Below are 23,021 nucleotides of genomic sequence, written 5' to 3' on the forward strand. Positions count from 1 at the left end.
AGTATAGGTCAGTTTATAACAATGTGTTATAGCGTAGGTTCAGTGGCTTTAATGCTTTAATCTGAAGTGCTACAGTAGCTAGCAACTGCTACTTATCATATTAAAAAAAGTGAAGTAAAAAAAAGTACAATATTACCCTCAGAGATGCTGTCGAAATAGTGAAAAGCACAGCCAGGAAATAAAAAAAAGGATGCTTCAAAAAGTAGCAAATCATTTGTGGAGCAGACTGTAGTCTAAAACAATAGCATGATGATAGTTAATTGATATCAAATAAAAGAGTATATGAAATATTCAACGTTACTGTCTATTTTTAAACCAAAAAAAAGTTTTTTTTCTCCAATACGGTTCAAAAAAGGCTTTTGTTTTGAAATGTACAACTTCTAATTTCCGGTACGATTTCGCCTGATTGTATGTAACTTGGCGCAACTGGCTCGGCACCCTGTGAGAAGTCTCCCTCCTTGTCTGTCTCTGGGTCTCTGTCTGTTTGCAAGCCTGCGCTTCTCACCCAGGTGAGACATTTGTGGAGTGCCTCAATGGAACCGCGACCCCCCACCGAGAAGATGACAGAGCCCACACCGCCAGACTCCACCACTGTCCCGGACCCGGCTGTAGTTGTGGACCCCACGGCGGTAAACGGACGGTGCGAGCAGGCGGACTCTATACAGCAGCAGCCCAACACAGAAAATCACGCAGAGGGCTTTAAAATGGACCAAGAGATGAAGATAAATGACAGCATAGACGACAGAGGTAGGCGGCTTGAATTTTGTTTAAAGTTTCTCTGGATGCCCCGTGGCCAAGACACACACCGTGCGTAATGCCGTGTAGACCGGTGCTTGTTTTACTGTACACGCACTGGAAATACACTTTAATTCATTCAACTGTAGCCTGCTCAAAACATTTCCCTAAATTTTGCCCCCAGATGTTCCACACTGTCCGTGAATCATGTATGATTTCTGAGGGAAAAGGCTGCTTCATAACTGGACTGTGTGGTGACCAATATGCATGCTAAATTATTCACAGATCTGCGTAGTAATGCAGTGCAGAATGTGCAAACAGAGTGTGCAGACATCTTACGTGAAATAGTGGTGCCTGCAGATTCTGTAAATGAATCAGTGGAGGCTTGTCTTTGGGAAGGCTGATGACCACAGGCAGCATTTAAACAGTAGCAGGTGTTTCACAGCTTAAACCAGCACACTGTAGCTTTTCCTGTGCATTTTCTGACATTCACTTTCACCAGGTTTGTGAAGACGTTTTGCATCTCATTAATAGAGGCTTCATCACTTCTAAAACAACCAGCGGAGAGCCTCGGGTAACACCCCCTAGATATAGCTGTCCCCTTTGGAAGTGATCTCAAAGCTCTTTAACCTACTATAGGTCATGTGACGTGTCATGTGAGTCAGCGTGTTATTAAAAAGGTGTGGGTCCATACTCTCACTGGGGCCAACTAAGTGAGACACCATCACCCCATCATCATGTGAGCTACTGAGGCAAGGTGTGAGGGGGGGATTGAAATGCCTGGGAAGAAATCTCAAGACTGCATAAGCCACCACCTCTGTTCTACACTGCTCAGTCACAGCGGATGTAGATGGCCTCCTTTACTCCTCTCTCAAACATAAAATTCGAACATTGTCATCTTTGAAAGATCATTCTTTCTCTTTTAAGTGCAGGTGTACAACTGAGTCTTGTCCTGTTCACTCCAAGTTGGTGTTCAAGTGGTTGGTGGGAGTAAAAGAGTAGGTGCTGGTTTGTGTGAATGGCTTTCAGTGTTGAGGCTTCTGTCCTCCTCAGTGATCACAACACAGTCCAGGAATGATAACTATTGGAGAATCCTTTAATATTAGGGTTTTTTTATGTTATACATAAAATAAAATGTACATCACTTGACACGTATCTTAATTTTAAGACTCATATACAGTGGGGCAAAAAAGTATTTAGTCAGCCACCGATTGTGCAAGTTCCCCCACTTAAAATGATGACAGAGGTCAGTAATTTGCACCAGAGGTACACTTCAACTGTGAGAGACAGAATGTGAAAAAAAAAAATCCATGAATCCACATGGTAGGATTTGTAAAGAATTTATTCGTAAATTAGGGTGGAAAATAAGTATTTGGTCACCTCAAACAAGGAAAATCTCTGGCTCTCACAGACCTGTAACGTCTTCTGTAAGAAGCTTTTCTGTCCCCCACTCGTTACCTGTATGAATGGCACCTGTTTGAACTCATCATCTGTTTAAAAGACACCTGTCCACAGCCTCAAACAGTCAGACTCCAAACTCCGCCATGGCCAAGACCAAAGAGCTTTCGAAGGACACCAGGAAAAGTATTGTAGACCTGCACCAGACTGGGAAGAGTGAATCTACAATAGGCAAGCAGCTTGGTGTGAAAAAATCAACTGTGGGAGCAATCATCAGAAAATGGAAGACATACAAGACCACTGATAATCTCCCTCGATCTGGGGCTCCACGCAAGATCTCATCCCGTGGGGTCAAAATGATCATGAGAACGGTGAGCAAAGATCCCAGAACCACACGGGGGGACCTGGTGAATGACCTGCAGAGAGCTGGGACCAAAGTAACAAAGGTCACCATCAGTAACACACTACAACGGCAGGGAATCAAATCCCACAGTGCCAGACGTGTTCCGCTGCTGAAGCCAGTGCATGTCCAGGCCCGTCTGAAGTTTGCCAGAGAGCACATGGATGATACAGCAGAGGATTGGGAGAATGTCATGTGGTCAGATGAAACCAAAGTAGAACTTTTTGGTATAAACTCAACTCGTCGTGTTTGGAGGAAGAAGAATACTGAGTTGCATCCCAAGAACACCATACCTACTGTGAAGCATGGGGGTGGAAACATCATGCTATGGGGCTGTTTTTCTGCCAAGGGGACAGGACGACTGATCCGTGTTAAGGACAGAATGAATGGGGCCATGTATCGTGAGATTTTGAGCCAAAACCTCCTTCCATCAGTGAGAACTTTGAAGATGAAACGAGGCTGGGTCTTCCAACATGACAATGATCCACAACACACCGCCCGGGCAACAAAGGAGTGGCTCCGTAAGAAGCATTTGAAAGTCCTGGAGTGGCCTAGCCAGTCTCCAGACCTCAACCCCATAGAAAATCTGTGGCGGGAGTTGAAAGTCCGTGTTGCTCGGCGACAGCCCCAAAACATCACTGCTCTCGAGAAGATCTGCATGGAGGAATGGGCCAAAATACCAGCTACTGTGTGTGCAAACCTGGTAAAGACCTATAGTAAACGTTTGACCTCTGTTATTGCCAACAAAGGTTATGTTACAAAGTATTGAGTTGTATTTTTGTTATTGACCAAATACTTATTTTCCACCCTGATTTACCAATAAATTCTTTACAAATCCTACCATGTGGATTCATGGATTTTTTTTTCACATTCTGTCTCTCACAGTTGAAGTGTACCTCTGGTGCAAATTACTGACCTCTGTCATCATTTTAAGTGGGGGAACTTGCACAATCGGTGGCTGACTAAATACTTTTTTGCCCCACTGTACAGGAGAGCATAGAAGTCTGGGTGTGTGCCATCACTTCAAGTGAAGAACAACTTTTTCCTTCACAAGAGTGTGAAACAAAAACAAAACATATTTACAGATAGACATAGTTTGTAACTGTATGCATCCAGAGAGAGGACATTTGAGTAACAACACCATCAGTAGCAGATGAGGGCATAAATAGCATTAGTACATGTTACTTTGCAAATTAAGCCACTCTAATGGTGGATAGCAGCGATATCTGGCCTTATAGATCCCGCATAGTAGAGCCATTTTCCCCAGGGGTTTATACATTTCTCATACTCTAAATTCACTAAAAAAAGTAATCTTTTCCATCTTATAAATCTCTAGTGTTACATTAATCCAGCTGTTTAAGGTTGGTGGATCCTGTGTTAGCCATCTTTTGGTCAGTGCCTTTTCACTTTCAGCCAGCAGGACACCAAGTAAGTATTTATCTGTACCCTTTATGTCTGAGGTTATGTATCTAATATTTGTTTTAAAAACAAAACAAAATTCAAACTTGGTTGTTTAGATGGATAGATTGTATTAGCCTGCGAACACTGATCAGTGATCACATGATACACATCATCATGAGTTTATCAGTCAGTTTCATATCATCATCATCAGTTTATCAGCAAGGCTTTGTAGCATCTATCAACTCGGTGCTTTACTTTTCCAGCCTCTAACATGGCTGTTTACAATACTGTCTGCAATAATACAGAGAAAATCAACAAGCAGGTGATCTCCTCTGGGAACGCCTTTGGTGAAAGTGGGAAGGAAAAACTCCCTTTATTAGGCTCCAGGCTCAGATTAGATTTTCCACCATATTTCGATTCAGTCTTGAAAAAAGCTCCACTGCACATCACCTGTTTCATACCAAACAGCAGACACACACAGTCAAAGTGTTCACAAGATAAGTTCATAAGATGATGACAAAAACAAAAGTTGCTTTGTCAGTATATAATTTAAGTGGTGGCGCAATCATGAGCACTGCTGAATCCCAGCAAGAAGGGTCTGAGTTCAATCCCCCATCTGCCTGGGACCTGTCTGTGGGAGTCCTCTCTGGATCCTCTTCTCTTTAGGTAAATTGGTGTAAGTGTTAGCCCTGTGATAGACAGTCCTGTTATGCTTATTTTCAGTTTTATGTTTTTATGATTGGACTCTACTAGTGTAGCTTTGCATTGAGTTAAATTCAAAATAGTCCAGATTAATCTTATACTGGACCTTAATTCAGTCAGTCTCAAACAAGCCGTTTTCGCTCCTTCTCGTTAAAGTTTATTCTTCCTTTAAACTAAATTATTTCTGAATAATTGCAGCGTTTTTTTGAGTCGCAGGTAGTTTATACCCAGGAGTCTCTCTCTCGGTGACATCCAAGAGTACAAAAATCAGTTTGAAACGGAGCGCTCAGAGCAGTGTGATTACTTGCACACACCTCATTTGTTTTAAAACTAACACGAGCAGCTGTCATTGTAAGATAAGATAACCTTTATTAGTCCCACGCGTGGGAAATATGTAACAGTAACACAGTATATACACTGTTACACTGAGTAACAGTGTATATGTGGCACAACATTTCGAAATGGATTAAAGTTCCACTTTAAAAGCAACTCCAAACCCTGTTTGAATACTGTGGGTCACTGTGCCCTGCGACACTGTCTGCAGGTCTCCTGGAGAGCAGTATGCGTCTGAAGCCTCACGAAGCACAGAGTTACCGCAAGAAGGCTCTGTGGGTGTCCTGGGCGTCCATCGTGGTCACCATCATCCTGGCCATTGCTGCGTTCAGTGAGTAACACATTCCCGTCTTTTCCTTTGATGCCACATTTCTTGTGCGTGCGAAAGATCTAAAGATGAGTCAAAAGAGAGCTTGCTGTTTGGTTTGTCAGTCGAAGGACAGCATTGCTAATTACTGCAACACCCTGCTGGTAAATGTGACACCCAACAGATTAAACATTTGTTCTCAAAATCAAAGGCAACATGTAGAAAAAGCACTTTAGCATGCTAACTCGTGCCAGGATCCTGTTTCGTTCAAACTTTAGCCTTCCACGGCTCTTGTTTCTCCCGGTTACAAAAGCAACGTGGAGCATTTTTGCCGTCAGCACCTTTGTGAAGTCGACCTTCACGCTTGCTGCATTTATTGAAGTTTTGCTTCTTTTGAGGCAGAACATATTTAATCACCCAACACTTTGTGCTAAACCTTTGGGTTTCTCTTTTCATTTATCCCGAGTGTGTCAAGGACGAGACTGCTGGCTGGATAAATAACTCCTCCTGTGTCTCTTTTTGTTTGTCCGGGATCTTATTTGTTGTAGTAGTGAGACACTTTATCTTTCAATAGGAAAAACTGTATTGAAAGCTGTTTAGATTTGACAGACTGCGCCTGTGTGTGCCAGAATATGACGTTTGCTTCAAGTGTTTGATTGACATTTTTTATTGGACAGATCTGTCACCTGATGTTCAGCTTACTCCTCCCCCTCTGCAGTAAATGCATTTTGGTGCTTAACTTAAGTAAAGAAACAAGCTTTTTGCATCTGTGATCCTTATCACCTCCACACTGGTTTGTATGTAGAGATATGAGTTTCCTGTAATACTGATGAGGGTGAGGATAACAGCCTCCTTCACCTTGTTTTTCAGGGTTCTTGTGTTCATTAAGCTTTTTCTTCACTGAATATTTTTCTTGTATTGTCTTCATTAGACATGTTTGTCACATTTCTGCAGTCCTGCTGTGGGACTTTTCTCATATTGCCTGCTCTCACGCATAAATAAACATGGCGCCACCCTCAAATCAGCTGCAGAAATGAGCACAGGAAGACACGAACGAGGCCGGCGTAGCAGACGGATTCCTGCGACCAGTGATCTGACAACGAGAATCACGACACACAAACAGAAGAAAACGCTGTGGTTTGGTGATGTGCTGGTATTTGAGATTACAGAGTAACATTAAATATCTTGATTTTCTTTAAATTTTTTAATTTTAATGATGATGATGATGATGATGATCCTCTGGGTACTCCGGCTTCCTCCTGCAGTCCAAGCTTGTTCGGATAATTGGTGATTCTTGGTGGTTGGGTACGAGGATGGGAGTATGAATATTTGTTTGCCTCTCTAATTATCTGTGGCAGTATGCACTGCAACAATGATTCTTCACCCTCAATAAGCATGACACAATACATAAAATCAAAGGTTTATTTATTCAGAAAATGTGCTCGGTATAAACTGAATGTAAACCAGTACGTTTCATTTGATCAGATTCCAATAAATGTAACATTTTAGATTCTACTCATGTGATAAAAATACATGGAAAATGTAATGAAATTACTTAACATTAGTAGAGTGTAGGGGTGTTCCCGGTGATCAATTTATTGGGCATTTACACAAGAGAAACAAACATTAGACTACTCGTCTACCAGTAACATATTCCATGTTAACTTTTTACACTAAGTTTCCCAACATGACATTTTTCAGTAACACAATGATGTAACACATTACGCTGTTAAAATCAGTAATTATATTCCTTCACAAGTTCTTCTGTCATCTGCTTGATGGGTGGATAGAAAAAATAATTAAAAGCACAAAAAATATAAAATTGAATATAAAAGTTTTTTGAAGTGCATTTTCTAAACATCAAGATGCCAGTGGACTCCTGTTGGGCTTCATGACAGCCTCTTTAATCAAAAGGTGATGGCACGGGGCCTCTGTCTGTCTTTTATATAGTCTGTGAGCAGACTTCACTATGCTGGTGTTGCTGTGGGTTTGATATATTCCTCTCTGAACGAGGCATAGTCATTGCAGATTTAAGGATGTAGTCTCCAAAACAATGAGTCTTGTAGTTTAACATAATAAATTGGATTTCACAACCACACCTCAATACACACCCCTATATATGACCCCCCGCCCCACTCCACTCTCCGGCTCTACAAACTGTTCTCTTTTTTGTGCCCCACCCTCCCTCCATTTTTCAGTTCATTCACTTCTCATTAGTACACGGGGCTCTGCCCAGGAGCCGCCGCCAGTCCCCTCTGAGGCCTTCCATAAACTGCAGCTTCAATTCATTCTCAATCCATCTTCCATTATCTACTAGAAATGCTATCAAACCTGAAATGAGGATGTGGTTCCTGCTGGTGAATTACAAATTATATCACTGGTCAGAGAGCTCTCTCGTTCACTTAACTTGAAATTGATTAATTTAAGTTGTGAGTTTTACAGTTTCGTTTGTTATTTGTGAAGTTATGAAAACGCTAAATCAGTGATTTCAGATAGCGGTTGACAGTGTTGGTCAAGTTACTTGAAAAAAGTAATTAGTTACTAATTACTGATTACTTCTCCAAGGAAGTAATCCTGTTATTTTACTGATTACTTATTCTCAAAAGTAATTAGTTACTTTATTGCTTAGTTACTTTTAAAAACTTTTGAAAACACGATACACAACCTGAACAAAGCAACAGACCTTTCAGCCCAATTCAATTTTTTCTGAGTGTATAGCGAACGCTACTGTTTTTGTCACTTTTCACGGAATCAAGCTCAGTAATGTCAGTACGTCCATGCTTTAAATGCTGCATGGTCGTACTCTCTCCCACACTGTTGATCTGCACACGTCTGCTGCAGCCACGGACATTGCACTCTCGTACGTCATTGTCATGAGACCCTCTCACAAACAAAAGTCACGGTTTAGTAACGCAGCGTGCTTACGGGAAAGGAACAGTAATCTAATTACTTTTTTTTGGAATAGTAATCCCTTACTTTACTCATTACTTGAAAAAAGTAATCGGATTACAGTAACACCCTACTGCCCATCTCTGGCGGTTGATTACCACATCTGTAGAGCAGCATGGATTCGATTCACTCTGGTCTTATTCGTGCTCTGCAGAGTCTGTTTGATCGGTACTGTAAAGAACATCTGTTAGGTAACGATCCACTGCTTCAGTTTTGTGACCACTCATTAAACACTAAGTAACCAGAGTACACTGAAATCAGCCACATTAAAACTACTGACAGGCAGACAAAAATGTTATTCATATTCAAATCCAATGCTCAGCCGAGAAGCCAGCAGTTCTGGCATTGTTACGTGCCACCAGCCAAACATTATTGAGGAGGAAGTATCTGTCTAACCCTGGGACCTTCCTCAGCAGGGTTTTGAAAGAGACAAAGACGCTGATCTGGTTTCCAAACTTACCAGGTCCCGAAGAAAAAGCTCTGGTGCTAACGTGACTGATCACTGTATATTCTTAGCAGTGAGCTCAACTGCACACTTAAACATTTTAATGCACACAGACTGTGTGAGCATTGCACCGTTAATAAGCAAATTCCATCTTCTTTTACAGGGAGTGCAGAATTATTAGGCAAGTTGTATTTTTGAGGAATAATTTTATTATTGAACAACAACCATGTTCTCAATGAACCCAAAAAACTCATTAATATCAAAGCTGAATGTTTTTGGAAGTAGTTTTTAGTTTGTTTTTAGTTTTAGCTATTTTAGGGGGATATCTGTGTGTGCAGGTGACTATTACTGTGCATAATTATTAGGCAACTTAACAAAAAACAAATATATACCCATTCCAATTATTTATTTTTACCAGTGAAACCAATATAACATCTCCACATACACAAATATACATTTCTGACATTCAAAAACAAAACAAAAACAAATCAGCGACCAATATAGCCACCTTTCTTTGCAAGGACACTGAAAAGCCTGCCATCCATGGATTCTGTCAGTGTTTTGATCTGTTCACCATCAACATTGTGTGCAGCAGCAACCACAGCCTCCCAGACACTGTTCAGAGAGGTGTACTGTTTTCCCTCCTTGTAAATCTCACATTTGATGATGGACCACAGGTTCTCAATGGGGTTCAGATCAGGTGAACAAGGAGGCCATGTCATTAGTAGTTCTTCTTTTATACCCTTTCTTGCCAGCCACGCTGTGGAGTACTTGGACGCGTGTGATGGAGCATTGTCCTGCATGAAAATCATGTTTTTCTTGAAGGATGCAGACTTCTTCCTGTACCACTGCTTGAAGAAGGTGTCTTCCAGAAACTGGCAGTAGGACTGGGAGTTGAGCTTGACTCCATCCTCAACCCGAAAAGGCCCCACAAGCTCATCTTTGATGATACCAGCCCAAACCAGTACTCCACCTCCACCTTGCTCGGCGTCTGAGTCGGACTGGAGCTCTCTGCCCTTTACCAGTCCAGCCACGGGCCCATCCATCTGGCCCATCAAGACTCACTCTCATTTCATCAGTCCATGAAACCTTAGAAAAATCAGTCTTGAGATATTTCTTGGCCCAGTCTTGACGTTTCAGCTTGTGTGTCTTGTTCAGTGGTGGTCGTCTTTCAGCCTTTCTTACCTTGGCCATGTCTCTGAGTATTGCACACCTTGTGCTTTTGGGCACTCCAGTGATGTTGCAGCTCTGAAATATGGCCAAACTGGTGGCAAGTGGCATCTTGGCAGCTGCACGCTTGACTTTTCTCAGTTCATGGGCAGTTATTTGGCGCCTTGGTTTTTCCACACGCTTCTTGCGACCCTGTTGACTATTTTGATTGAAACGCTTGATTGTTCGATGATCACGCTTCAGAAGCTTTGCAATTTTGAGACTGCTGCATCCCTCTGCAAGATATCTCACTATTTTTGACTTTTCTGAGCCTGTCAAGTCCTTCTTTTGACCCATTTTGCCAAAGGAAAGGACGTTGCCTAATAATTATGCACACCTGATATAAGGTGTTGATGTCATTAGACCACACCCCTTCTCATTACAGAGATGCACATCACCTAATATGCTTAATTGGTAGTAGGCTTTCGAGCCTATACAGCTTGGAGTAAGACAACACGCATGAAGAGGATGATGTGGACAAAATACTCATTTGCCTAATAATTCTGCACTACCTGTATGTTTGGCCACATGTTTACATTCCCTGGAAAGATCTGTTTTTATAAAGGAGCTTCCTGCATAGGGCAGCATACCTAAACCACACCAAAGAAAACACTGTTAAAAGGAAGAGGCTAAAGGACTTGTGATGCACAAAACACACAGAGAGAAGGCGTGGAAAAACCCCAACTAAACCCCAACAGCAGGGTTGCTTACTCAGGTCACCAGCCATATATCTGCAGGTTTCAATCAGATTGGTTAAATTGTTTCTGGAACAGGTGAAAAACTGATGAATGGACAGAAAGTGGTTCTTTAAATTATTAGTATTAGGTTAGACAAAGTCACAGTTTAGTTGGTTAAGAGATTTAACTAAATTCTGTCTGAAAGTTCGGATTATTACAAACATTAAGAGGTTAAAAAAGACCCAAAAGAACAGTAGTTGTACGTCAGTGCGAAGGGCTTCATTAGGATTCAAACCCTGAGGTCCAACAGTGTTTCACAGACTTATCAGAGCTCTGCGAGGAGTCAGTCCACTCCTCACCACCTGCTGCTGTTCTCTGTGAGCTCTACATGATGACAGAATGAAACAGTCTCTGGGTAACATAGATGCTGTAAAACATTAGCATTACTCAAACATGGAAAAGACCAAGTGCGTGTGACCTTTATTGTAGGCAGGCAGGTGCGGCTTTTTAGTTTACAGAAAAGAACATCTCAGTGGGGAAAATGTCACGGGACAGTTCTCAGCTTAAAAGCTTTACTACACTGAGTGAAGGAAAGGTTAACGTTAGACTGGGTTCATAGCAGTTTGGCACCTGGCTGTAGTTACAAATTCACAGTGGCAAAAAATATCAATTGGTTTGGTTGAACTGGTGTTGTGAGGATTGGCTGAAGAGTTCCCTCAATTTGCTAGAGCCAGAAGTCAATAGAACATCAGATTAGAGCCTGCATGAGTTCAACGAGTGGACACGTGTCAACATCAGCTGCTGGGAGGAGACTGTGTGTATGAGGACTCCAGGGATTGAAAATCATTACTGAAGATGAATATTAACATAAAGAGAACTGCTCACAACCGGCTAACACAAAATAAAAAAGTCCAATGAAGTGTGAAGTAACAGATGACAGCGGTGCAAATTCTTTCTTTTGATGTGATTTAGCGCATTATATAAAATACAAAAGTGAGAGTTTATTTGAAAGTGAACTGCATGTTTGTCAGGGTTTGCTTTTAGCTCATGTTTTATTATCAAGAAGAAACTTGTAACTGAGCCACTTGCTGCTGCTTTAATGACAAGGCCTATGCATTGGTACACACGGGACAATCAGACGAGCGCCATCACTGCACCAACTAGAAAAAACAACTTGACAGTGAAGCGTTTCATTGATATGCATAAAGAGCTCGGATAGCGTTTTATCCTTTCTTCCCCTGCTCGTCTTGTTAGATGTGACAAGAAGTAAGGAAGAGGGAGAGTAGAGTAGCACTGTGCGTACATGTGTGTGTATGTGTGTGATAGCCTGACGTGCTTGCAGGTCCGTCCCGGCTGACACCCAACCAGCTTTCTTGGGAGCCAATTAGTCATCGCTGGGCTCGGCTTTGACGACCGCAGAACCGCAGCAGATTCATTTATACACAACTTGTTCTCTCTGCGGCTAATGAAGGTGCCAGAAAGAGAGGAAGGGAGGACAGAGAGGAGAAGGGAAGAGGAGCAGACGATATATATTACAGTCAGATGTGTGGGGTCATTATCACAAAAGAAATCTTTAAACTGACATGGTAGAATGAGAGGAGGCTGCACGATGAAGGAACGTGAAGTCTTTTCAGCTATCTGGAGAATTTAACTTGAAAAATAGATGCTGTCAGCTCTGTTTCGTAGTCCTAGATACAAATCTGCTCCCTTGATGTTGCAGCAAATGGTTTTGGATCAAGCTTGAGTGTGCAGGAATGCATTTGACAGCTAAACTAAGGCACTTCTGTGTAATCCTTGCCTTTGTTTCTATCTTTTTGTACTCTCACATACAGTGGGGCAAAAAAGTATTTAGTCAGCCACCGATTGTGCAAGTTCCCCCACCTAAAATGATGACAGAGGTCAGTAATTTGCACCAGAGGTACACTTCAACTGTGAGAGACAGAATGTGAAAAAAAAAATCCATGAATTCACATGGTAGGATTTGTAAAGAATTTATTGGTAAATCAGGGTGGAAAATAAGTATTTGGTCAATAACAAAAATACAACTCAATACTTTGTAACATAACCTTTGTTGGCAATAACAGAGGTCAAACGTTTACTATAGGTCTTTACCAGGTTTGCACACACAGTAGCTGGTATTTTGGCCCATTCCTCCATGCAGATCTTCTCGAGAGCAGTGATGTTTTGGGGCTGTCGCCGAGCAACACGGACTTTCAACTCCCGCCACAGATTTTCTATGGGGTTGAGGTCTGGAGACTGGCTAGGCCACTCCAGGACTTTCAAATGCTTCTTACGGAGCCACTCCTTTGTTGCCCGGGCGGTGTGTTTTGGATCATTGTCATGTTGGAAGACCCAGCCTCGTTTCATCTTCAAAGTTCTCACTGATGGAAGGAGGTTTTGGCTCAAAATCTCACGATACATGGCCCCATTCATTCTGTCCTTAACACGGATCAGTCGTCCTGTCCCCTTGGCAGAAAAACAGCCCCATAGCATGATGTTTCCACCCCCATGCTTCACAGTAGGTATGGTGTTCTTGGGATGCAACTCAGTATTCTTCTTCCTCCAAACACGACGAGTTGAGTTTATACCAAAAAGTTCTACTTTGGTTTCATCTGACCACATGACATTCTCCCAATCCTCTGCTGTATCATCCATGTGCTCTCTGGCAAACTTCAGACGGGCCTGGACATGCACTGGCTTCAGCAGCGGAACACGTCTGGCACTGCGGGATTTGATTCCCTGCCGTTGTAGTGTGTTACTGATGGTGACCTTTGTTACTTTGGTCCCAGCTCTCTGCAGGTCATTCACCAGGTCCCCCTGTGTGGTTCTGGGATCTTTGCTCACCGTTCTCATGATCATTTTGACCCCACGGGATGAGATCTTGCGTGGAGCCCCAGATCGAGGGAGATTATCAGTGGTCTTGTATGTCTTCCATTTTCTGATGATTGCTCCCACAGTTGATTTTTTCACACCAAGCTGCTTGCCTATTGTAGATTCACTCTTCCCAGTCTGGTGCAGGTCTACAATACTTTTCCTGGTGTCCTTCGAAAGCTCTTTGGTCTTGGCCATGGCGGAGTTTGGAGTCTGACTGTTTGAGGCTGTGGACAGGTGTCTTTTATACAGATGATGAGTTCAAACAGGTGCCATTCATACAGGTAACGAGTGGGGGACAGAAAAGCTTCTTACAGAAGACGTTACAGGTCTGTGAGAGCCAGAGATTTTCCATGTTTGAGGTGACCAAATACTTATTTGCCTACTGGTGTTGGCCAGAGGGGCCGATGGCGCGAAATGGCAGCCTCGCTTCTGTCAGTCTGCCCCAGGGCAGCTGTGGCTACAACCGTAGCTGCCTCCACCAGTGTATGAATGCGAGAGTGAATGAATAGTGGCATTGTAAAGCGCTTTGGGTGCCTTGAAAAGCACTATATAAATCCAATCCATTATTATTATTATTATTATTATTATTTTCCACCCTGATTTACGAATAAATTCTTTACAAATCCTACCATGTGGATTCATGGATTTTTTTTTTTCACATTCTGTCTCTCACAGTTGAAGTGTACCTCTGGTGCAAATTACTGACCTCTGTCATCATTTTAAGTGGGGGAACTTGCACAATCGGTGGCTGACTAAATACTTTTTTGCCCCACTGTACATGCTCACTTCTGTCACTACAAGTCATTTACGTGTAAGGAGTGTTTACCTCCTACTTTTGCCTCGTTATGTCAATTCTGGCCGATGACTGATACTCGGTGCCCCTCCCTTTTTATTTACCTTAAGCAGCTTTCAACAGCTGCCAGGTTCTGTTTGCTAGATCGTGTATTGTTGACACATGGAGAGATGAGGCCCACAAGCTCTGACTTTAAATATATCTCCCCACCCTGGATGTTTTAAAAACATGCGAATGCTGTATTAGCTGAGTCAGAGACTGTGTTTGTTTTTGGTGGTATGGTTCTGTTCTGGACCTGCTTTGCAAAGCCAGCATAGAACACAGCAGACATCGATTTAACAATGATTAAGTTAGAAGTAGAATTAATGGAGGAAACGGCGTCGATGTGGGTTGCAAAGAGGCTTGTACTGAAATCCGCTAGCTTGGATGTGGCTTTCCAAAATTAAAGCTACACTTTATTTTTTTATTTTCATCCTAATGAAATGATTAAAGTATAGAGAGGTGAAATAATGGGAGCCACTGAGAGACAACCTTTAAGTATCCTTTGTGTAAAAACAGCTGCTTTAAGTGAAATAAAACTAAAAAAGAGCAACTAAAAGCGTCAAATCTTCAATTATTGCAGGAAATATGGAGCTTAAAATTTCAGTCTGGACCATTTGACTCCAAAGAAAATTGATATTTCCATCTGCATTAATTTATATTTGTGAGGAAGGCCAAGTTCTAGTGAGCAACAGATATGAAAGCATGAAAGGAGGACCTGGGCTGCAGGTGGGTTGCAAAGGAGATTGCAGATTTCTTTTTTCTATATTTTTATTACTGCTTAAATTTATTTTAATTTGATTACTAAGATGCATTTAATCATTTTGATGTGCTTGCTTTTGTAAAGTGCTCTGGTCATTTGATGTATAGTAAATCCATAAAATGGGAGTGTGGCAAGCATATGTAAGGTTATAACCTGTCAGGGAGCATTTGCTTCAGCTGAGGGCATCATCAGTAAATACATGCCAAACTGCATTAGTTATAATGCAGTTTGGAGGCCATACTTTTAATGTGTGAGCCATGTTCAGTATTTTTTGGTGAGCATAAAGTTACACACCAAGAAGGAATGACAACAGGTCTGCTGCTGATACTCTGCATCTCTGTGTCAGAACAGTATCCCTTCCAATCATTTGTATTCAAGGGTTGGCGATGTTTGCTTAACTGCGTGCAGGAGAATGTGGATGCAGCATCTGTTTCTGTTCTCGTTTCAGTCTGAGCTGTTGCAAGCGAGCGGGTGATTGTGCCTTCAGCCTAGAGAGAACAACCGAATGTAGATGAAACAATAAGAGGAAAAGTGAAGATGGATGAGAGGGGAGCTTGGGAGGCTGGAGGGGAAAATAAAGGGAGCTCAGACTGCAAAAAGGGATAGGAGAAAGAAAAGATTTTTGCTGTTTTTGCAGCAACTAGAATGTGTTGCTAAAGGGGAAAAGAGAGAAAGTGATACCACACAGCGCTGTGTTTCTGCATGCAGGGCTGAGGCGAGCTGCTAGCCCCTTGTGAGTCTTGCTAAAAATAAACGTGGGAGGAGAGGAATCCTCCTGTCTATCTCTGTGCATCTTTCTCTCCTTTGTCTCTTCTTCCTTCTCTCCTCATTCACTCCCGTTGCAGGTGTGTGTGGATGCATATAACTGTGCTGTTTAGTGTTTGTTTTGACCATTTCTACAGCTTAGTTAATCCAAATAAAAAGGCAGATGTTAAATTAACCAGTCAAAAACGGTGCTTGTTTTTCAATCCAGCAGGTTCTCTGCAGAAACTAGAAATGATTATAATAATAATCATTGCTGCAGTTAAATAGACTGGAGCAAAAATCAGATATCTCTGTTTACTTTAAATGAAACGATCACAGACTGACTCTGTGCTTACAGCAGCTACAGGCACTCAAATGATTATTTCTGATGTGAAGATGAACGTGAACAGTGCAGTAAAAGTTTTTCTCTTTTCTCTTTAGCTGTTTCTATGATGCGCCACAGTGCTTCAGCTTTTGGATTTGCCGTAAGTCCAGAGTAAACACTCTACTTCATTAAAAGTAGAAATTGTAGTGATAGAATTCCCAATTACCAATGTTTACACTTTGCAGTTTGATGCCACGCTGGATGTGTTGTCATCTGTGATTGTATTGTGGCGATACAGCAACGCCGCAGCTGTCCACTCGGCGCACCGCGAGTACATGTAAGTATGATCACCTTTCACCCCGATCCACTCTGACCCGGGCTAAAATCCCCTTTATTTATAATGCTCTGCATAAGCCACAGACGGTATAAAACATGGACGTAGCTTCTGGGTCAGAAAAATGAAGCCAGTGTGTCTTAGCCACCATATGGCTACAGGTGTTGCTGCAAAAAGGCATTAGGTCTCTGCCCCCTCGCATCACCAAACACAATCAAAACAGAACTTCAGAGAGCAAACGGACGGCATCACGGTAGCGACATCAATCGTTTGTACTGTCTGTGGCATACACGGTACTTTGATTTAAAATGAAAACTTCCTCCATCAAAGAAAGCATACATATCCCAGGCAGAAAACTTTCCCCAGCCTGAGATTTTAATGCTTTTTTTGCTGGAGGAAATTAGATCAATTAAGTTTTTAGTAGTTTTTATTACTGACATGTGCTTTATCAGTCTCCTTAGCAACGCTAACATTTGTTTGTGATCGAGGAATCATCTGCCAGGCTGCTCCTCGTACATTTTTCCTTCACCACCAAATTTATTTGTAGCGAATGGTCTGAAGCAGTCAGAAGGTCTTAGCAGAAACATTTTCATATACTCAGTCTGAACAACTGTTGATGCAATAACCAGCAATTCACTGTAAAGTGCTGCACTGTATAAATATCAGATTGGCTGCACAAGTAAAGTTGTTTTGACCAGATATGATTAATCTTATTTTTATATACTTAGCTCGGGTACTTCCAGCCCATAAACAGCAACAACATGAATTCATGTATACTTAAAATTAAAGTTCAAACCCAAATACAGCTTTGCTTCTATATATAGTTTTCTTTACCCCTCAGGCATCAAAAGGCTGATGAAGTATTGTCACACTCAAGTTTGACTCAGAGGTCCTGTGAATGCGATAGCTCCAAGGAACCCACCTACGGTTTTCAAATTGATACTATAGGTTAGGGTGACCAACCGTCCTCTTTTCCCCGGACATGTCCACTTTTCACATTTCGTTCGGGACGTCCGGGGTGATTTTCGAGATTGATAAAAATGTCCAGGTTTTCCGACAGAGGACCCATGTGTGTGACGTCATCCCTGAACTGCTGCTTTGTGAGTTGTTGTTCTGCGCTCACAGACGGGACAGAGCGCGCAGCAACACACCTAATGATGTTTGAAAGATCCCAAAGCGCAAGTGCATCTTTTCAGATGAACTGCAAAAGAAATTTCCCTCGTACCGACCCAGTACTGGTAATTTTTCTTATGCAGATGAGGCCTTATTTCTGTACCATTATTTAATTCCAGAGGCTTTTAAGTTATTTGTTTGCACTTGTTGACTTGTAAAAGCCTATATGACATTTTTGTTTCACCATTCATTAACCGCACAGAGAAGGCATCGTTTAAATATGTTAAATATGTTTCTTTAAGCAAGTTCTTCATGACTGGGCTAAGTGTCCCCTTTTTTGAAATCAAAAATATGGTCACCCTACCATAGGTGTAGCTACACTGCAGAAGCCTCGGTATGGTCTCATATATACGACCAATAAGACAAAAGAAGTCCAGCAATGTGATGAAATTTATTTCAGTGTGTCTACAATGGCCTGTGTGAGCGAGGGGAGAGATTGTGTGGTCTGCTCTGTCCAGCAGAGAAGTGTGTCAGACAGCATGCCTCTTCAGCTCCGTCAAGCTCAGCCCAGTGGGACCGATCACAGACAAGCGCCTCACATCTTATCTCTACCTGGCTGAGAATAGAGTGTGTGAGAGGAGGCTGCCCTTTCAGAGCCTGTTGAATGGTCAGAGTGCTGGCAGCCAGCAGGAGACTGAAAGAGAGAGACGAGCCAGTCATCACTTTACTTCTGCTCTGAAATAGTTGAACGGTGTTGCACCAGTTCATCCAGCATAGGATGGGTTGCAAGCAAAGCAAAGCAAGTAAAATCTTTAGGTTTGTCCGTACTGGCGATTAAGTGAAACTTTCACTCCCCGCGTACACACAGACTCACACTTAACAGTGGAGTTGTGTCACGGTCTCACAGGAGTTGCTAATTGCCTTAGAGACGACAGATGAGCTCATATCCTCTGGAGACCAGACACTGAAGTGCATGGAAAAAGATTCAACAGCAAAGCATCTGCTTTAACATGAAAGCCATGAGGAAGCTAATAAAATGATAAATAATAAAATTGTTATACTTTAATAATTATATATTCTAGTTGTAGTGTCAGTGAGTTCTCAGACCACACCCATCTTTTTAAAGATCTATTTAAATATTTAAATAAAAATACTTCATAGGAGGAGATATAAATGTGTTGCGAATTGAAAAGAAATTAGGACATGAATCTAAGTGTTCTCCAATAGTCTCTTAGCTCTGCTTTGTCCCGTGTGCATCCATTTACATGATAAATGGAAACAAAAATGGCGTCTTCCTTAATCCCCAGAGTCTGAGCGTATCATAGCCAACCAAGCTGTCTTTGTGTTGCTCTTTAACTAACAGCTGTTTTTGCTATCCATACAAACTGCTTGTGTGTGTGCATATTAGTTAATGAAAATATGTTGCGGTAATGAGTGAGTTTCAGCTCTTAGATACACTTTTAACTTAAAGAGCTATGTTAGCTATGTCCATTTGTACCCTTTATGCTAAGCTAACTAGCTCCTAGCTAGCGACATTGTTCGCCTCGACGACTCTCTGCCAAAAAAGCTGTACAGTTTGCTAAACACCAACACACAATTTTCAATTTTCACCAAAGTTGTTTGCAGATAAAATTTAAAAATTTTATGGTTGAGGGTTTTGTGAGTTTATCAGAAAGAACTGCTAAATTTACCAGACAGACAACATAAAATGATCAGAGTAACAGGAAGTGTGCGACTAAAGACCTGTCTGATTAATTCCAACTGTATTTTTAATATAAATATTTGACAGCTTGCTAAACCATCATGTGAAAACATCTACACAAATCCACTTGAAAGCGGTCTTCATTGTGTCATTTCAGCACTGCTAAATGGAGAATCTGGACAAAGTTGAGGAGCTGCTCAGCCAGTAATTGGCTTCGCTGAGAAGACAGCTTCCTCTTGATCACACGCACACTCACACAGTCTATGACAGCTATACACAAACACACCCACACACACACACACAGACATGTTTCTGCAGACATACTCTGAAACAGTAAAATGAGAATCATCCGAGAGCAACAAAATCTAAATATAAAGCTATTTTCTGTTGCTGTCTTATACATAGCCACCACAGCGTGTTTGATTTGGGAGTTTTGTACACTGATTGGCCTTCTTGACACAACCCCAACAGGGATTTGTGGCTCTGGCTGGAATTAAACCTGTGACTTGCTTGCCACTATAGTACTTGTACAGATGCATAAAATATGGATCCATGTATTTACACCTTAACTGTAGCCTGGCGTCTTCCTCCTGCTGCAGTGTTTGTTTGTTAGATAGCCAGCGGCTTTGAGCAGACTGAGTGAGAGGGCTACTGATGCACAACGAGAGCCTCTGTGTTCTTTTTCTTAGTTTTTTGATCTGTCTGGGAATGATAGAGAAGGTGCGGTTGAACAGCAATGCCCAAGTACCGAGTGGTTGCCAAGGTAACAAGCTTTAGGTGTCAAAGTAAGACAAATTGGGGACTTTTGTTTTCCACGTGAAAACACAAATACCTCCATTGAAATCACCAAGGTTAGAGATGCTGTTGTTGTGAGCGTGTTGATATTAATAAGTGATCCACGTCTGTGCATTAAAACAGAAGCTGCATGCAGCCGAACACTTTGCTGGTCTTTTTGCTGTTCGGTTGTTCTGCTGTGGAGTAAACACCAGCTCGGAGCGATGATGTCATTTTCCAACCACAGGAAGCGATAGAGGGCTGTAGTGGTGGATACGGCGCTCCATTGTGTGTGTCTACGTGTGTTCGTGCACCCTGCTGTGGACTTCCCGGAGTGATGTTGGGTTGCCTTGGTTACCTCATCCGGTCAAAACCCAGGATGCTAAGTGTGGCTCAAGAGCAGCCGTCAGATTTGAACACATACACTTGGGTATTCATCCATGACCAGGACATATGCTCCGATTGGTTTTTGTGTCCCTCTAGACTTTGTTAATTGGGTAAAGGTGCTTAAAGGACATCTGCTGCTTCCAAATGAATCCTCCGGATCACTCTGAATAAATGTTATCTGTCATTGAGGATCGTTTAGGGTAGCAGGAAGCTGTAGCTTTATCTAACACTCTACAGTTATCATAGAAGTTGATGCTTCCATGTTCAGAAAAACATCTACTACTTATACTTGGACTTTAGTTTTAGTCAGGACCAGTATTTGGTAGTATGGCTCTAATCAGGGATACCGTTTTCATACTTGGAATGCATGCAAAGTCAGGGAGGAGGAGAAGCTTGAATGGATGAACCGTGTAAAATTGCAAAATCACTTTTCTCCATCTGATATACAGAAACTCCAGCTAAAAATGTCTTTAGATGAGATCAGTCCAGCCATTATTTCCCACTTATCCAGTTCAGGGTTGCAGGCATACTGAATCCTGAGCTGTTACGGAGTTAGAGGCAAGGCCAACCCAGAGAGCCCTGCCTGTCTTTGACTGTAGAGGAGAGCCCACATGCACCCAGGAACAACACGCAAACTACACACAAAGTCCTCAGACTACAGCTCTTTAGATGAGATGTTAGATTCTGGGTTTTTTGGCAAGTCAAAATTATAAGCGAGTCATCGATTTTATGGTATTTTTAATTTGGTAGTTGTTTTGATCTGTGTTGTTCAGCACTTTGGTCTGCCGGGTGTGTTCTTAAAGTGCTATACAAATAAACGATGATGATGATGATGATGATGATCGATTGGAGGTCTCCTGGAGAAATTTGAATTTAATACCTCATTGTTTGTGAAATCGTGGCTCGAGCCCTGCAGCCATGCAGCACCACTTTTATTGTTTGGGTTGGCCGTCGCATCAGGATCTGCTCAGAAAGAAAGAATGAAGAAACTAAAAACACTCTGTTTGTTGGTTACTGATCGCCTGTGTCTTCTTTCCTTTCCTCTGCAGAGCTTGTGTTATCCTGGGTGTGGTTTTCATCCTGTCCTCCTTATGCATTATGGGTAAAGCCATCCACGATCTGGCCACCAAACTGCTACCAGAAGTGGTAAGAATTCATCCATCACACTGTTCTGTGTTTGCTTTTAGACAGATTTGTGAGGATTATAATCGGACTGTGAAAAGAGACCAAATCTGCAGAGCACCATGCTTTAATTGTTACACTTATTGCACAAAAAGCAGCGGATGAGACAGGATAATAGTAGATTAGTTTACTACCACATGCTGATTTTCCTACATGGCAGGCAGGAAATGGCTCTGGCTGAGATGCAGGGGTCAAAACTGGATTCAGACAGAAGATGGACGAGAGCTTTGGATTAAGCGGCTTCCATATGGGATGCATAATGTTCTCCATTTAACATTCAGGGGAAACCCCCTAAACATACTAACATACTGCACACCATGGCAGCTGTATAACCCACAGCCACGTTCATCTCCCTGAACTCAGGCTGCCAAAGGTTTAGTGTGTAATCAGATTTTTCTGTGGAATTTGCAGTTATTTTTAAAGCTTTGGCAGATAGTAACCGCTCCTGTGTCTGGCCAGGACCAGGGCTCTGCTGTCCCTGGTGTAATACAGACAGCGAGCCAGAGACGGGGATTTCATTTAGAAGCTAAGAAAAGGCCAGCTGACTTTGCTCCCATATCTAATAATATCTTTACAAACAACATGCAGGATGTTTATTTGCATGAAGCCGTGTGTAGCATGGCTGACTCTGACTCCATCTTTGAGTAGTGGATCTGATTGGACGGCATACTTTCATCTTTGGTTGGTAGCTCAGGATGATGAGACCAAGACACAAAGAGGAGGGTGTTATGAACACAGAGATGCTATTGAAGATGAAATGTTAGGGACTCAAAAATGTATTAAGATCGTTTGGTTTTAAATATTTTCTTTGCTTCAGTGTTGCAGTAGATGCTGTGTGGTCATGTAGACGATGCAGTCGGACACCGTGTGTTGCCAAGTCTACAGCTCTGATTTATGATTGTCTTTTATTTCCAATGATCAGGTTAAAAATAGACTTACCTTTATTAATGTATTACTTTCCTGTTACTCTATATCACCTGTGCAATTGCAAGGTAACAATGTAACAAATACCTGTTCTAAAGAAAGGAGGAGGAGATGCGTGTGTTTTCTCTTTTATGTCCTTTCAGCACCTTTTACACACGAATGTTGTGATGACAGATTCTAATGTAGGAATCGTGCAATGCTGCTGAAGTAGTTTTGTGTATTTTGGCAAACATGAAATAATTTATGTAGGTAGGTGATAGTGAATGTTAAAAAAGTATATTTCACTGCAGTCCACACTGTGTGCATCTGAAGTGAGATCATTTTTATGGTTAAAATATTCAAGACTAATGTGACTCTAAATGTGCACTTTTGGTAGTCACTTTACTTTATTCTCACAAAAATATTTCAGAATCAGAATTAGATTTTTCCCCCCCCTGTTATTACTGTCTGTAAGTGTGTGTGTGTGTGTGTGTGTGTGAGAGAGAGAGAGAGTGTGAGTAAACCAAGTGTA

At 41.9% G+C, this 23,021-nt stretch overlaps 1 protein-coding gene across 1 annotated transcript in view; it reads left to right on the forward strand.

Moving 5' to 3' along the window:
- The first annotated feature begins 418 nt into the window (after nt 1–418).
- The window catches only part of LOC146681597 (transmembrane protein 163a), a 33,605-nt gene continuing 11,002 nt past the window's right edge, over nt 419–23,021 (forward strand). Inside the window, exons 1-5 of the mRNA XM_085449605.1 lie at nt 419–747; nt 5,181–5,300; nt 16,211–16,254; nt 16,340–16,431; nt 21,454–21,550. Coding sequence (XP_085305731.1) covers nt 534–747; nt 5,181–5,300; nt 16,211–16,254; nt 16,340–16,431; nt 21,454–21,550 — 567 coding nt within the window. The 5' untranslated portion in view covers nt 419–533. The remainder of the gene's footprint in view (nt 748–5,180; nt 5,301–16,210; nt 16,255–16,339; nt 16,432–21,453; nt 21,551–23,021) is intronic.

Source organism: Copadichromis virginalis, linkage group LG23, assembly GCF_057382275.1.
Source record: "Copadichromis virginalis isolate Kocher_CV1m ecotype Utaka linkage group LG23, C_Virginalis_male_GT1.1, whole genome shotgun sequence".
Classification (NCBI taxonomy): domain Eukaryota; kingdom Metazoa; phylum Chordata; class Actinopteri; order Cichliformes; family Cichlidae; genus Copadichromis; species Copadichromis virginalis.